Source organism: Canis lupus, chromosome 23, assembly GCF_048164855.1.
Source record: "Canis lupus baileyi chromosome 23, mCanLup2.hap1, whole genome shotgun sequence".
Lineage (NCBI taxonomy): Eukaryota > Metazoa > Chordata > Mammalia > Carnivora > Canidae > Canis > Canis lupus.
In genome coordinates, this window is record NC_132860.1 from 30551419 (window position 1) to 30567537 (window position 16119).

The 16119-nt window shown below is 39.2% G+C and overlaps 2 protein-coding genes across 9 annotated transcripts in view; one reads left to right on the forward strand and one right to left on the reverse strand.

Moving 5' to 3' along the window:
• The first annotated feature begins 14 nt into the window (after positions 1–14).
• AQP11 (aquaporin 11) lies at positions 15–15220 on the forward strand. 2 transcript variants are annotated; one of them, XM_072794762.1, is made up of 3 exons: positions 19–1004; positions 9866–9982; positions 14678–15220. In XM_072794762.1, the coding sequence occupies exons 1-3, from the start codon at positions 383–385 to the stop codon at positions 14755–14757; spliced, it is 819 nt and encodes a 272-aa protein (XP_072650863.1). In that variant the 5' UTR covers positions 19–382; the 3' UTR covers positions 14758–15220. The 2 variants fall into 2 exon arrangements, with proteins under 2 accessions (XP_072650864.1, XP_072650863.1); XM_072794763.1 differs by lacking the exon at positions 9866–9982 and having other exon boundaries at positions 15–1004.
• CLNS1A (chloride nucleotide-sensitive channel 1A) overlaps positions 5762–16119 on the reverse strand; it is a 45212-nt gene continuing 34854 nt past the window's right edge. For 6 of the 7 annotated variants that reach the window (XM_072794772.1, XM_072794770.1, XM_072794764.1 and 3 more), the window contains one exon: positions 5762–9078. The gene's annotated coding sequence lies outside the window, so the exon portion shown is untranslated. The remainder of the gene's footprint in view (positions 9079–16119) is intronic. The other variant, XR_012015723.1, reaches the window with a different exon arrangement.

A 16119-nucleotide genomic window follows, 5' to 3' on the forward strand; every position in this document is an offset into this window, starting at 1 on the left:
GCGGTGACCCCCCCCCCGCCCCCCTCCGCGCCCCGTGAGACCCGCGCGGGGTTCCAGTCCCTGAGGGAGGCGGCGGGGACATGTGCGCGTCCGACTCCACGACCCCTGCTGACCGTTGGCCCTCCAGCCGGCCCCCAGCAGAGCTTCCCTTGCGCCCTTCCCCTCGTCTCCTTCTCGACTCTGGTCCCAACACCCTCGCTCCGGGCCGGGAGCGGGGAGGAGACCTCCAGCTTGACGCCCGGGGCCGCCCGCTGGCCTCGAGTCGGTCCGCCCCGGGGCGTGAGGACGGGGGCGGGGCTGCGGACTTAGGACTTGGGACTCCCGCCCCGAAGCTGCTGCTTCTAGAGCCCAGCAGGCAACCTAGGCTGGCCAAGAGCGAGCCATGACCGCGCTGTGGGGCCTCTGGCCCCCGGGGCAGGACACCTGCACCTCGCTGGGGCTGATGCTGTCGCTCGTGCTGTTGATGGGGTTGGCCCGCGTGGTCACCCGGCAGCGGCTGCACAGGTTCATGATGGCCCACACCTTCGTCTTGGAGTTTCTGGCCACTTTCCAGCTCTGCTGCTGCACCCATGAGCTGCAACTGCTGAGCGAGCAGGAACCCGTGCACCCCACCTGGCCGCTAACGCTAACCTACTTCTTTTCGCTGGTGCACGGCCTGACTCTGGTGGGCACCTCTACCAACCCGTGCGGCGTGATGATGCAGATGTTGCTGGGGGGAATGTCCCCCGAGACCGGTGCGATTAGGCTGTTGGCTCAGCTGATTGGTGCCCTGTGCAGCAGATACTGCATAAGCGCCCTTTGGGGCCTGGGGCTGACCAAGTACCACCTCAACGAGAGGACCTTCGCTTGCAGAAATCCTATTCAAGTCGACTTGCCCAAAGCCGTCATCACAGAAGCCATCTGCTCCTTTATTTTCCACAGCGCTCTGTTGCACTTCCAGGAGATCCGAACCAAGCTTCGTATCCACCTGCTGGCAGCACTCATCACCTTTTTGGTCTATGCAGGTTTGTTATTCCCACAAAACATTTGGCATGTCCGGAGCCTCTGTGACTTGAGGCGCTAAGTTCTTTACCAAGAAACATTTGATACCCATACTTCTGCGATTTGTCTATATTGGTATCCCCATTTTTCTAACCATTTTGCAGCCTGTTCTTTACCAGTTGTGCAGACATATAGATCCTCTCTATTGAGTGCTTTTTTTGAATACCCAGCAACAGGAGCCATTTCTGTGCTGAAACTGAGAAATACTGAAATATTGCCAAAGGTTCAAATATCCTGCAAAGGGATTGTTTTAATGGTAGAGAGGAAAGATAACTTATCAACTATCTCTTTCCTTATGCCAACCTGACACTCTGACTGAAAAATGATCATGAGTTTAAAAAGTGCCTTCCAATGTAAGGCATAGACTATTTGATTGGTTTATAGTAAGAATAAGGAGTATTCTGTAGTTTTGTCTTAGTTCTTTTTCTACAAAATTTCTTAAAGTCATTTCTTAATTAATCTTGAGTTATAAATGAACGTCTAAGTGGCCTAACACAAAAGATGTGTTTTAAAATTAAAACTTGGTGATCCCTGGGTGGCGCAGCGGTTTGGCGCCTGCCTTTGGCCCGGGGCGCGATCCTGGAGACCCGGCATCGAATCCCACGTCAGGCTACCGGTGCATGGAGCCTGCTTCTCCCTCTGCCTGTGCCTCTGCCTCTCTCTCTCTCTCTCTCTGTGTGACTATCATAAATAAATAAAAATTTAAAAAAAAGAAATTCTTTAAAAAAAATAAAAATTAAATTAAAACTTGCTTGAAATTAAAGATGCTTTTTAAAAAACAAGTAACTCGGGATCCCTGGGTGGCGCAGCGGTTTAGCGCCTGCCTTTGACCCAGGGCGCGATCCTGGAGACCCGGGATCGAATCCCACGTCGGGCTCCCGGTGCATGGAGCCTGCTTCTCCCTCTGCCTATGTCTCTGTCTCTCTCTCTCACTGTGTGCCTATCATAAAAAAAAAAAAAAAAAAAAAAAAAAGTTGTAAAAAAAAACAAGTAACTCAAGAAATCTGTTAATTTCATGCAAACCATTTGTTTACTTTGACAAGATCTCAGATGCAGTGGATACCCTAGATATCCTAAAGGGGACTAGGAAATCCAAAAAACAAGTTTAATGATGGAATGTGTCATTTTAAATGATTGCCACAAAGTAGCTTCATTGGGACTATATACAATGTTTTAGAGACAGGTATCTAATAAAAGGAAATTAGTTGTAATGGTCTATCTTCTACCCACTGAAAGTGAGACTATGAGTAGAAGCAAACCTCAGAGTAAGGGCTTCTAAACATTTGCTTGACTTCCCAGGATAAAAATGAAAGATTTTTCTATCCATCTTTCATCCATTAGATCTAGTACTATTCTTTGTGTATACACAGATGGAAATAAAGGGTATAGGAGAGAGGGAAGGATTTATGTATATTTGAGGGGTTGGTGTATAGTTATTTATTAAAGTTTTAGGTTTGGGCTAAAGCAGAAACATGCCCCCATTTATGAAGATAATCATCCCTTGCAAAAAAGTTATGCTCTGTACTTTTATAATTAATGGTGTATTTTAAAGTTTTCCAGGTACTCTCAGTATGAAACCAGAGTTGAGAACCACTGCTCTTGTCCCAACTTGAGCTGGCCCATTTGGAAGCCACTTCCTACATGTGGTTATTTACATTTATTTATTTATTTTTTTAAAAGACTATTGTTTTTTTAAGATTTTATTTATTTATTCATGAGAGACACACACAGAGAGAGGCAGAGACACAGGTAGAGGGAGAAGCAGGCTCCATGCGGGGAGCCCAATGCGGGACTCCATCCTGGGTTCCCAGGATCAGGCCATGGGCTGAAGGCAGGTGCTAAACCACTGAGCTCCCTGGGCTGCCCTAGTTATTTACATTTAAATTAACTAAAATATTCGGTTCCTCAGCCACATTTCAAGTGGTCAGTAGCCACACTTGGCTAGTGGGTGCAGTATTGGACAGCGCCGAGACTGTTTCCATGGCAGAACCTAATAGACAATTGTGGATTGCTACTGTTACAGAAATTGATAATCTATTATGATCTTCCTTTTCTGCCAATGTAAGGGAGATAAGAATATTCATTGGGTAATATACTAATAAGCACATAGGAAATTTATGAGTTATCTTAGTTAATCCTTAGAAAAACTCACTAATGAACACATTATTACCATTTTTTTTTTTTTTAAAGATTTTATTTATTTATTCATGATAGTCACAGAGAGAGAGAGAGGCAGAGACACAGGCAGAGGGAGAAGCAGGCTCCATGCACCGGGAGCCCGATGTGGGATTCGATCCCGGGTCTCCAGGATCGCGCCCTGGGCCAAAGGCAGGCGCCAAACCGCTGCGCCACCCAGGGATCCCCATTATTACCATTTTAAATAAAGTGAGGCTCATAAACGTGAAAGGACTTGTCCAATATCACACAGCTAGAATGTGCTGGAATCATGGTTCAAACTGACACTAAGGCTTAATCTCATTTCATTATCAGCTTTTTTACACTGTGATCCTCAAAAGTAACAAAAATATGTACATACAATTGAACATTATTCAGCCATGAAAGGGAATTGAGTTCTGATAACACCACGGCATGCATGGACGGAACTTGCCAGACACAAAGGGACAAACAAATGTTGCAGGACTTCACTTATATAAAAAAAATCCAGAATGGGCAGCCCGGGTGGCTCAGCGGTTTAGCGCCGCCTTCGGCTCAGGGCCTGATCCTGGAGACCTGGGTTGGTGTCCCACGTCGGGCTCCCTGCATGGAGCCTGCTTCTCCTCTGCCTGTATCTCTGCCACGCTCTCTTTCTCCCTCTCTCTGTGTCTCTCATTAATAAATAAAATTTTTTTAAAAATCCAGAATGGGCAAATTCATAGAGTCAGAAAGTATAATAGATGTTACCAAGGGACTAGGAGGTAGGGAGGAGTCCAGGGACTTAATCTTTAATGGGTGCAGAGTACAGAGTTTCTCTTTGGAGTGATGGAAAAGTTTTGGAAATTGTGGTGATAGTTGAATATTGTGGATGTAATTAATGTCACTGAATATACACTGAAAAATGGTTAAAATGACATGTTTTATATTATATATACTTTACCACAATTTCAAACAATTTCAAGTTACAAAAGGATTCTGTTGCCAAGTAAATTTGGCAAACGCTGGATTAAACAGATTTTCTAATGTTAAGACAGTACAGAGCCTTTATTTACTATGCTGCTACATATTGTGAAACTCCAAAAGGAGGATGTGGAACAGTTTTTCAAACGTATGGAATCCTTTTGTCTAGGAGCATGTAGCAGAAGAGAACATATTTTGGGTAATGCAACACTAAGCCATATCCGCATTATTTTCTGTGGATATGTCATAACTTTAGTCAAGAGTTGTTCCAGATAAATGAACTGTCTTGGGAATGGTCAAGTTTCTGTCATATCAGAGAGAGAGAAGAGGCTTTTGTTGGAAGGATTTAAGAATGGATAGGGAAGGAAAGGCAGGGGAAGAAGACTCAGATAAGTCAAGTCTCATTACAAGTTACTTTGGTATGTCTTTTTTTAACTTCTAAGGTACTGTTGGTACTGACTTGACATGGTTGCGTCCTAGGATGTGATTTATTAACACGTTAGAGCTATAAAACTATTAATGCAGAATTCAAGCAAATCTTCCCTAATTTAGGTTTTGGGAGAATTTGGTTCAATGAACAGGGTAAGAGAGAACTGCATTCATTTTTAAAATTTATTTTAGAGAGAGAGCAGGGAGGGGCAGAGGGAGTTCGAGAGAAACTTTAGCAGACTCTGCGGTGAGCATGGAGCTGATGCAGGGCTCCATCACAGGACCCTGAGAGCACAACCTGAGCCTAAACCTGGAATCAGATGTTCCACCAACTGCGCCACCCAGGAGCCCCTGCATTCATTCTTAATTACAGTTGACCCTTGAACCATACAAGGGTTAGGGGGCACTGAGCTCCTACACAGTCAAAAATCCATGTATAACTTTTGCTTCCCCTCAAACTTAATTGCCTGCTGTTGACTGGAGGCCTTGCCGTTAATGGTTGATTTACACATATTTTGTATGTTGTATGTATTATATACTGTATTTGTACAATAAAGTAGAGGGAAGAATGTTAAAATCATGAGAAAATACATTTACAGTACTGCATTGTATTTATATTTAAAAAAAAAACCCTGCATATAAGTGGACCTGTGCATTTCAAACCCATGTTGTTCAAGGATCAACAGTAATCAGACATTGAAAAAAGTCTGTTATTTTTTATACATCTAAGTTGTCTTTATTACTGCCCTTGTTCATTTCCTTTGTAGAATATTTAATTATACACTTGTTTTCTGATGTCTTCTTCTACCAGGCAGTAAGCTTTATGAATACAGAAACTAAAATTGTTTTGTTCATTATAACATATAATCAGGTCTTAGCATTGTGTCACCTGTTACACATTAAATACTCCTATTCACTTATAAAAATCATGTAGAAAAAATAATATATATCTGGATATTTTATATTTTATGTCTAAGGGCTTTCAAAATAAGCATAATAAATTATCTGAAGAAACTAACATTTTTACTTCATTATTCATTTTTGGTATCCTAAATCCTGAAGAATATAGGTAAGTTTATTTGTCGAAGGAGAAGGGAACTAAGTCCTTTATATTTATTTGCTTTTAATGTAATAACTATATGAAATACTCATTTACAAATGAAAAAAAAAAGCTTCAAACAAAGGTCCAAAACATTTATTTATTAATTAAGTGGGTTAAGTGTACAAGTTTGGAGTTTTATTGTACCCTTAAAAGAGATACTTAATTTAGGCCTCATTTCCTCATCTTTAAAATGGAGAATACTATCTACTCTTAAGACCATTATGAGGAATAGAAAAATGTATTTCAACTTCTTAGCACAGTACCTGGCACAAATATTCTGCTCACTGGAAAGGGCTAGCTCCAGACATTCTGGCTTATACACAAGTCTTATGATTTTACTACTGTCATTCTGTCACAGAAAATTTGATTCCCTGTAGGAGTATTGAGAAACATTAGCATCTAGAATTACCAGATTTAGCACTTGGACTTTGACACAGTCTTTAAATGTGGTAATGTCATCCAGTTTGTGCTCTCCTGTAAGACTCTTGACAATCAGCCAGCTCTGTCTTCCCATTGGTAGCTCTTCTTAGACATATATTATTATGTCTTCTCCCCTTCAGATGTCAACAAATAACATTTTTCAAAGATATTTTGTTAGTCCTATGCCTGATGGGTGATTTTTAAATAATTAATGTTTAATTACACAATGCATGAATGTATTCTCTTTGTTAAAAATTGAAACAATGCCAATGAGACTAAAAGTGCCTTTTGACTGCCATCTTCCATGCCTGTCCTCTCTCCTGTCTAGTCTTCCCACAAGGGTAGTCCTCTGCACATGCATGTATCTACTTCAAACTCTTTATGTGATTTATTATACATAAGTCTTACAGATCCTATAGAAACTATTGTTTAAGTATGTTCATGTTAACATAAAAGATATCATACCTTACTTTTTGCAATTTGCTTTTCTTGGTAATGGTAGTTGTTCAGTGCTATCTTGGGAGACCTACCTATGTCAATTAGTAACTCTATTTCTCTCATTATTTCAAAATACTGAATGTTATTCCAAATTAATAAGCTTCTTTATTTAGCGATCTTATGAATGGATACTTGGGTTTTCCCCAGTTCTTTGCATTATAAACAACACTACATATGTTTACTTGTATACACATATCAGTAGCTCTCTACAACAGTGGTTTTCAAAAGGAACCCCACCCCCACCCTGCCCCAGGAGACATTCAGCAATGTCTGGAGATATTTTTGGTTGTTACAATGGTGGGGAAGACAGATGTGCTGGCATCTAGTAGTAAGGCCCAAGGATGCTGCTAAACATCCCACAAACAGGACAGCCCCCAACAAAGAGCTATATAGTCTAAAACGTCAAAGCCAAAGTCATGTTTTGAGTTTGTTTGTTTTTTAAGATTTATTTATTTGCGAGAGAGAGAGAAAAAACATTAGTGGGAGGGGGAGAGGGAGAGAGAATCCCAAGTAGTCTCCATGCTGAGTGCAGAGCCTGACATGAGGCTTGATCTCAGGACCCTGATGTCATGACCTGAGACAAAACCAAGATTCAGATGCTTAACCATCACCACTCAGGAACCCCTTGGGCGTTTGACACAGAACCCACTCCTGATATGAATTTCTGTATCAGCTATTTTTTTTAAAGATCTTATTTGAGAGCGAGACCAAGAGAGAAAGAGTACATGAGCAGGGGGGAATGACAGAAGGAAAACCAGACTCCTTGTTGAGCAGAGATGTCCCACACAGGGCCGGATTCCAGGATCTTGCAATCATGTCCTGAGCCCAAGGCAGACACTTATCTGTCTGAGCCACCCAGGCATCCTGTGTATTAGCTAAAACTATTGCTTAAAATAATAATTTATTGTTTTTCATGATTCTGTGGATCAGAAGGGAAATTCCTATGTGCCCATAATAGCTGGAGAGTTGGGGGGGGGGTTTGGAAAAGCCAATGTAGCTGCACTCATGTGTTCAACAATTGGTGGCAGCTGTCATCTAAGATGCCTCAGTTCTTCCCCATGTGGCCTCTTATCCTCTAGCAGTCTAGACCAGCTTCCTTATGTGGTCAGGGCACTGTTCCAAGAGAGCAAAAAGTGGAAACTCATGGGTGTTTTGAGACCTGAAACTAGAATTCACTCAGTGTCACTTATATTCTGAACTGCCATAGCATCATTCCTGCTGCATTCTGTTTGTCAATGCAAGTTGCAAAGCCAGTCCATGTTCAAGAGAGGAGAACTCTGCCTTTTGGTGGGAATGGCAGCTTCCACGTTATACTCAGCACTATTGGAGATGTGAGGATTAAAAGATAAGGCAAGTGAAATGGCTTGAATTTTAGTATGGTCATAAGTGTGACAGATAGTGTTCTCTGATCTAAGGAAATAGCAAAGACCTAATGGGAATACCAAAGAAAACTAATTATGAGAGCAATGGTTCAGTCTATTTTTACTTAAATGTGCCAAAAAAAAAAAAAAAAAAAAAAAAAAAAAAAAGCACAGGTCACGTATTATCATAGCACATGTTACATTGTATTTTAAAGACCTGTATAGGGATCCCTGGATGGCGCAGCGGTTTAGCGCCTTCCTTTGGCTCAGGGCGCGATCCTGGAGACCCGGGATCGAATCCCACATCGGGCTCCCGGTGCATGGAGCCTGCTTCTCCCTCTGCCTGTGTCTCTGCCTCTCTCTCTCTCTCTCTGTGACTATCATAAATAAAAAAAATAACTATATGTTTAAAAAAAAAAAAAAAAAAAAAGACCTGTATAAGTTCTTATCTTTTGCCAATGATGTCTACCATATAGGAACTCAATTTTTTTATTGAACTGAAATGACCACCTGCCAACCAAAGAATTCTGTTGGTCCTTGGCAGTTGCAGGCTTAACATTCCAAGACTGACTATTCAAAAGAGATTCTGAAGGCCCATGACATGGTGTGATTTATAATTGCTGAGACATGAGTATGAATCATACTGTGAGGCTGGTGTGCTAGAAAAAGCTCTGAACCATGGAGTGAACTTAGTTCACTGCTCAATATCTTCATCTTGACACAGCTTCAATGTTTTTAGTCTATCAAGGATGAAATCTCATTGGTGAAATCCTATGAAAGGGCTACTTAATTTCCATTTTACTGGATTTTACAAAGACAGCATGCTATAGTGGTATATGTCAAGGTAAAATTTGTGAAGATCTCAGGATCTAGCTCTCTGGCTGAGTCAGAGGCAGATCTGTGTGCACAAGCTTCTACACGAAAGCAGCAACAGAAATACCACTATCTCAGGAATAATCTTAGGGTGTGTTCTGAAAAGCTGAGCCACAGTCTGGTACCACTGGAAGTCCAGCCTCCTCTGCTTTTCCTTTCTTGCTTGTCTGGCCAGAACTAAACTCCTAGGCTCCATCCACGTCAGAGAGAGAACCTGGGTGCAGAGCGGGACCATGAATCCTGAAAAGCAATCAACAGTTAGAATTTGTACCTATCTTTCACAACTATACACAATCACTTTTTTTATTTAAAAAATTTTGTAGTCATTTGAGACATAATTCACATGCCATTCACAGTCCCTTCTTAGAGCTCTGCTGACAAGTAAAAATGGAGCCAATGATAACACTGGTCCATTTTACTTTTGTTTTCAACACAAAGGTATACTTATGGTCAAGAGGATCCTGGGGTATTTTATTTTTATTATTGTTTATTCATTTAAATTGATGAATGTTAAGATGGGCAGCCAAAACTCCTGTTGCATAAACTTGTAGGAACAATAATAGAACAGATTAATTTTCAGTGTGCATTCTATAATATATAGGAAAAGCACTGGGTTAAAACTCTTAATGTCCTGGGGCACCTGGACACTGGTGGCTCAGTGGTTGAGCATCTGCCTTTGGCTCAGGTTGTGATCCCGAGGTCTTGGGATCAAGTCCCGCATCCAGCTCCCCACAGGAAGCCTGCTTCTCCCTCTGCCTATGTCTCTGCCTCTCTCATGAATAAATAAAATCTTTTTTCAAAAAAAAAAAAAAAAAAAAGCCAAACTCTTAATGTCTTTGCAGTTTATAATCTATAATCTATTTTTATATTCTAAAATACGCCAGGTGATTCTGCAAAGGAAGATTATAGCATAAGAATACTTAAATACCTAAAACAAAGCAGTCATATCTTGTAACCTCTTTATTTCCAGTTGCAAGAAAATGTAAAATATATGGTTTGGTGTCACTCTGCTTAAAATGTATTACAGGAGGAAGTCTAACAGGAGCTGTATTTAATCCAGCTTTGGCACTTTCACTACATTTCACGTGTTTTGATGAAGCATTCCTTCGATTTTTTATAGTATATTGGCTCGCTCCTTCTTTAGGTAAGCATATTTTTATTAATGTGATTAAAAGACTAGGGTATCTTAAAATGATAGGAAATGTCACTCTAACATGTCAATTTCCAAAGCCAGAATTGGTGCAAGAAATAAAATGAGTAAAATGAAAATACCTGAAGTAATGCTTTATCTGTGCAGTATCCTTTAAAACTGATCTTCAAAAAAATAAAATTACTAAGGATAGTCAGTTTCAGGTATGATACCACTTTAAGAAACCCTCAGATATATGGGCAAAAAAACTAAGGAGTGATTCCTTCTGTTAAAAAAATATCTCTTTCAAAAAAAAAAAAAAAAAAAAAAACCTCTTTCTTGCTAAAGGGAATTTTCTTTTTAATTTGTGAGTTCCAGATAAAGTACTATTAAGGTCATTTGACTTTCTGTAAAAGAGCATCTCATGAAACAATGGATAACTATAGTAAGTGTAATTTTAAAATGACCCATAATTGCATTCCTGTTATTTCTATCTGAATCAGATATATAAAACTCCTCTTATAATATGCATTTCTAAAAAAAAAAAAACAAAAAAATATGCATTTCTTTCTATAAGTTATTAGCATTTCTTGTTTTTCAGTCACCTCTTTTAAGCCTGATTATAAATCATAATTTTAAAAGAATATAGGATGCCTGGCTTTTATTAGTTCATCCTTTTTATCCACAGTTAGCATTTTGGTTTTTGTTCCTTATTTTTGTTAAAAAAAAAAAATTAGGGTACATAGAGAAGGGAACATTGGCATAATACGTTTGAACAACCAGCACACTTCTCCCCTTCACCTTCCATGCCTTTATTTCACATTTAGCACCTGTTTTGCTCAGTACTAGTATCTGTGGACCTAAACATGAAAAATATCAGAAAAAGTCTATATTTTAAAATGCTAACAATAGCAGCTGTTTTTCAGTTCTAGAGAGTGCTAGTGTTTTCTAATAACTTCTTTAAATTTTCTCTAGTCTTAATTTTTAAGAAGTTAATCATTGAAGTTCATGAAGTCACTAATTGGATAGGTCTACTGACAGTTTTTATATGGAATGATTCTCTTAAGGTGTCATATTTGCAATCCACATATATTATTAACATTGTATACTGTGCTCCAACTGCAATTTTAACAGTAGGCCTATGACACTGAAGAATTATTTCATCCAGCGGTGCCTGGCTGGCTCAGTAAGAGGAGTGGGCAACTCTTGACCTCAGGAGTCATGAGTTGGATGTAGAGATTACTTTAAAAAAAAAAAAAAAATCATTCATTACTTGAAAGAACACTAAAATGGAGGTAGGCCTTCCCAAAAGAATTTTAATTAATTAATTAATTAATTTTAGGGAGAGAGCATGTGAGCAAGCAGGGGTAGGGGGACAGGGGGAGAGATGGAATCTAAGCAGGCTGCATGCCCAGTGGGGATCCTGATGCAGGGCTCAATCTCACGACCTTGAGATCATGACTTGAGCTGAAGTCAAGAGTCCAATGCTTAACTGGCTGAGCCACCCAGGCACACCTCCAAAATAATTCTTAAAAGGAAAAAAATCAGAATGACATTTTCTGTAAAATGCCTATGATTTTTTTTTTTTAAAGTAATCTCTAGGGGGAATCCCTGGTTGGCTTAGCCGTTTGGCGCCTGCCTTTGGCCCAGGGCGTGATCCTGGAGTCCCGGGATCAAATCCCACGTCGGGTTCCCGCCGTGGAGCCTGCTTCTCCCTCTGCCTGTGTCTCTGCCTCTCGTTCTCTCTCTCTCTGTGTCTATCACGAGTAAATAAATAAATAAATCTTAAAAAATAAATAAAGTAATCTCTATACCCAACATGCGGCTCAAACTCACAACCCTGAGATCAAGAGTCACATGCTGTATGGACCGAGCCAGCCAGACACCCCTAGAAAACATTGCTTAAAGCAAAAAAGTCATGGCTGGCTCAGTCAGTGCAACATGCAACTCTTGATGTCAGGGTTATAAATTCAAGCCCCATGTTGGGTGTACAGATTAATTTTTTTTTTATTTTTACAGATTACTTTTTAAAAAAAGTTTTCTTGGGACATCTGGGTGGCTCAAGCAGTTGAGCATCTGCCTTTGGCTCAGGCATGATCCTGGAGTTCTGGGATCGAGTCCCACATCGGGCTCCTGCATGGAGCCTGCCTCTCCCTCTGCCTATGTCTCTGCCTCTCTGTCTCTCATGAATAAATAAATAAAATCTTTTTAAAAAAAATAAATGTTTTCTAGCTCAAATCACTTAATAACTTCTTCCTGAAAGAACATACTGGAAAATAAAAGTTTCACGGTAGATAAAAGAGGAGCAATCATTTCTGCCCCTTTAAGAAGTGTACAGACCAGAGAATAGTGGGTTGGGGAAACAGACTACATTTTATTCATGTTAGTATAGTCCAAACAGGAAGATAACATTTAATTGTAGCCATTACCAAAACATTTTATGGAACCACTTACCCCCCAAAATTCCAACATGCACATATTTTTCTTCCTCATCAAGGAATCTTTTATGTTTTTTTTTTTTCAAGGAATCTTTTAAAAATGGCATTGGGATTAAACTTTTTAGCAATTATCTTTGGCCGGAATTGGCTTGTTGAAAATATACAAAGATTCTTTGTTGGCCTAAGGATTTCCTAGCTTTTCCCAAATAGACTTAACTAAAATTTCTTATAGCTTTTGGTTTAAAGAATGTTCCTACACTTCTTTAAGAGATTTAGGAATGAAAAGCAATACAGTAATCCTTCAGTAGATGTGGATAAAGGACATATATGAATAAATGACACTTTTTAGAATATTGAATTCCAGCTTGGCATTGGATTTTGTCATTCATTGAAGTTACTTACAGTTCTATTGGGGAAAAAATGGCATCAAATGAAATAAAGTTACAAACTATTAAGGATGGGAAAAATGAATTATATTTTTAGGGGCACCTGGTTGGCTCAGTAGAGCATGTGACTCTTGATCTTACGGTTGTGAGTTCCAGCCCCACACTGGGTGTAGAGATTACTTAAAAATGAAATCTTAAGAGGCACCTGGGTGGCTCAGTCAGTTAAGTGTCTTAACTCTTGCTTTCAGCTCAGGTCTTGATCTTAGGGTCATGAATGTAAGCCCTGTGTTGTGCTCCACAGTGAGCATGGAGTCTACTTAAAAATAAGTAAAATAAAATATTTTTTAAAAATTATATTTTTACAAGAATCCTTTACACAGCTAAGTAAAAGATGGGATGTTAAGACAAACAAAACCCTGTTAAAGCTTCATTAGGTGATGCCACTGAGATGGAGGAGAGTCGTCCCAAGATAGCTTTCCATTCTTGACGAAGCAGGGAGTAAGCAAACTATTCTTGGAACCTGTACTTGTGTTTGTTACTTTTCATAGCAGTGGTAATTATAATTTTTCTAATGACTTCTGCCATCTCTCCAAAACAGAAGTGACTATAATAATGCATATAGAATTAATTCTCCAGTTTACACATTTCATAAAATGAAAATTAGCTAATTCTATTTGCTATGTAACTGAAATTACGTTTTTGGAAAATGTTTTCAATGTAATGTCTTATTCTCTAGCTCTGACTTCATAAGAAAATGTCAAATCTTGTGGATCAGTTAACATTTAGGTTGTTTCCGACTTTTTTTTTTTTTTTCATTTAAAGCTTTTGGTTGCAAGACAGACTTTTATCTTTTAAAGCTATCCAAATGCTTAAGGTTTCCTTTGTTACCAAATACAAGTAAAAAAAAATATCAGATCTGCATGTGACAAAAACTCAGTCTGAATTTAAACTAACTTAGAATTTTAATCCTAAATATGTTAAGATAAAAATACTAATTGCAGACATCCCTTTCAAGACAGTGATTTGAGCCCTCTGGCTGTCCCTTCCATCCCGATTTTCCACTGAAAAATTAACCCATAGTCACATGCTAGATTTAACTGGTGTGACCTCAAAAATGAATATTTACTAATATATGACTCTTTTCTTTTTACATATTTTCTTTTTTAAAAAAGGATTTTATTTATTCATGGCGGGGGGGGAGTTTGGGGGCGGGGACAAAAGGAGAGGGAAAGACTCACAAGGAGACTGTATGGAGCCCAACACAGGGCTTGATCCCAGGAACCTGAGATCTTGACCTGAGCTGAAATTAACAGTCGGATGCTCAACCCCCTGAGATACCTAGGGCCCCCATGTATTATTTAAGATATATAATTTTAGCACTGACTGAAATTTTGTTTTACACCTTTTGCTTGATACAGCTCTAAAAGCTATTAATATTGTAACTGATGAAAAAAAGAGAAGGGAGAAAGTAATGTTTGAGCATTCCAAATGAAAACTCAAGAGCAATTTCAGTTGCTTTATTCTCCCAGTACATCTCTGGGGCACAGAGGGACAGTGTTGCTAGGGAAGAGCAAAGGGAGACCAAAGTCCCGAGTTTCTCACTCAGCAGGTCAGTGACAGCACCAGAGCTAGAACTCCACATCTATTCATTCTTTCGGTTCATTGTTTAGAGCCTTCTGGTTTTATCAAGTACATATGTTTTTAAGGATTCACAGTTGAAGAAAAATGTGAGAATGTTATATTAATAAATATCCACATTTCATGGAGAATTGATGCAGCTAATTCTTTTAAACATTGCTTTCCAAATCTCTAGGGACATAAATTATAATCACTGAGTGATTCTGAACTTCCGTAGATGGTTTATTTTACTCTATTTTGTCTTTCAGGTATATTGTTGATGATTTTGATGTTCAGCTTTTTCCTTCCATGGCTGTATAACCACCATGCAATTAATAAAAGGGAGTAACTATTCCAAGACTCAGACTCAGTTACAGGACTGTCAAGCTGGATGTGATATTTATGTGATATCTTATCACCTCATATTCAACATACTGGCTACACTGGACTCATCAATGTTTAGCTTCCTCGGAGGAAGCTGCCTTGTATTGTCATCACTGGAACTTAACAAAACCAATTACTGTGAAAAGGAGATAACCTGTGTTTCTCAGTTAAGACTTGTTCTTTTGAGTGTGTATTAAATGCTGGTAGAAAAGACTCACTGGGGCGCCTGCCTGGCTCAGTCAGTTGAGCATTCAACTCTTGGTTTCGGCTCAGATCATGATTTCAGAGTCATGAGATGGAGCCCTGCATCAGGCTCTGCGCTTAGCAGGCAGTCTGCTTGGGATTCTCTCTCTCTCTCTCCCTCTGCCCTGCCCCCAGCTTTCTCTCTCTCTCTAAATAAATCTTTTATTAAAAAAAGATTCATGGGATTCCTGGGTGGCTCAGTGGTTGAGCGTCTGCCTTTGGGTCAGGTCATAGTCCCAGGGTCCTGGGATCGAGTTCTACATCAGGCTCCCCACAGGGAGCCTGTTTCTTCCTCTGCCTATGTCTCTGCCTCTCTCTGTCTCATGAATAAATAAAATCTTTAAAAAAATAAAAGTAAAATTAAAAAAGATTCATTAAATATAAATCTCAAGTGATAATTTTGATGAAAAGAGCACAGGGTGAGGAGGGAAGGGAGGTAGGACTAAAAACAGAGTATATATCAAATCTCACCTGAATGAATAGGATTTTTAACCAAAGTATGACCAGTCATGCTTACAGACCTAGAGAGGGTACATTTCAGCCACTACCTCACACAGTGATACCATCAGCAGTGTCACCTATCAATAGGAAAGTTGCTTTTGGAAGTATATTATATATCCACTCATACTTGAGGTGTTTCCTAAATTTTAAATATAATCTAAAATATTTTCTTTCACTAGACAATCTTAGTAGCTTTCAGAAAGTTATTACTTAATGAACTAAAACAAAGCACCCATACAAAGTCAAGAGATAAGCTTTTCACATTCTCATTTGATCCTAACAGCTACCTTAGATAGTAGGTAAGGCATGTATTTTTAATCTTCATTTTACAGATAAGGAAACTAAGTCCAGAGGTGTTTGCCACCCTGAGGTCAGTTGAGGCTCAAATACCATCTTTAGACTTCGATTTCAATACAAAAAAATCTTGGTCATTATTATGATTAAAGTAAAGTTCCAGATTTTGAAGCAACATTTAAGATTTTATAATGTTAAAATTTAAGAATTAACTAGTTTTTTGTCTTGTTAGGGTTAAAGAGCCTAAGTTTTCTTCCATAAGAAGCTTTATTTTATTATTATGAGGCTA

Bases quoted from the DNA above. Each gene is read 5' to 3' on its own strand.
- AQP11 (XM_072794762.1), top strand. From the start codon at position 383: ATGACCGCGCTGTGGGGCCTCTGGCCCCCGGGGCAGGACACCTGCACC. The intron at 1,005-9,865 runs GTTTGTTATTCC...AATGTATTACAG, and splicing joins CACCTTTTTGGTCTATGCAG to GAGGAAGTCTAACAGGAGCT. The intron at 9,983-14,677 runs GTAAGCATATTT...TTTGTCTTTCAG, and splicing joins TTGGCTCGCTCCTTCTTTAG to GTATATTGTTGATGATTTTG.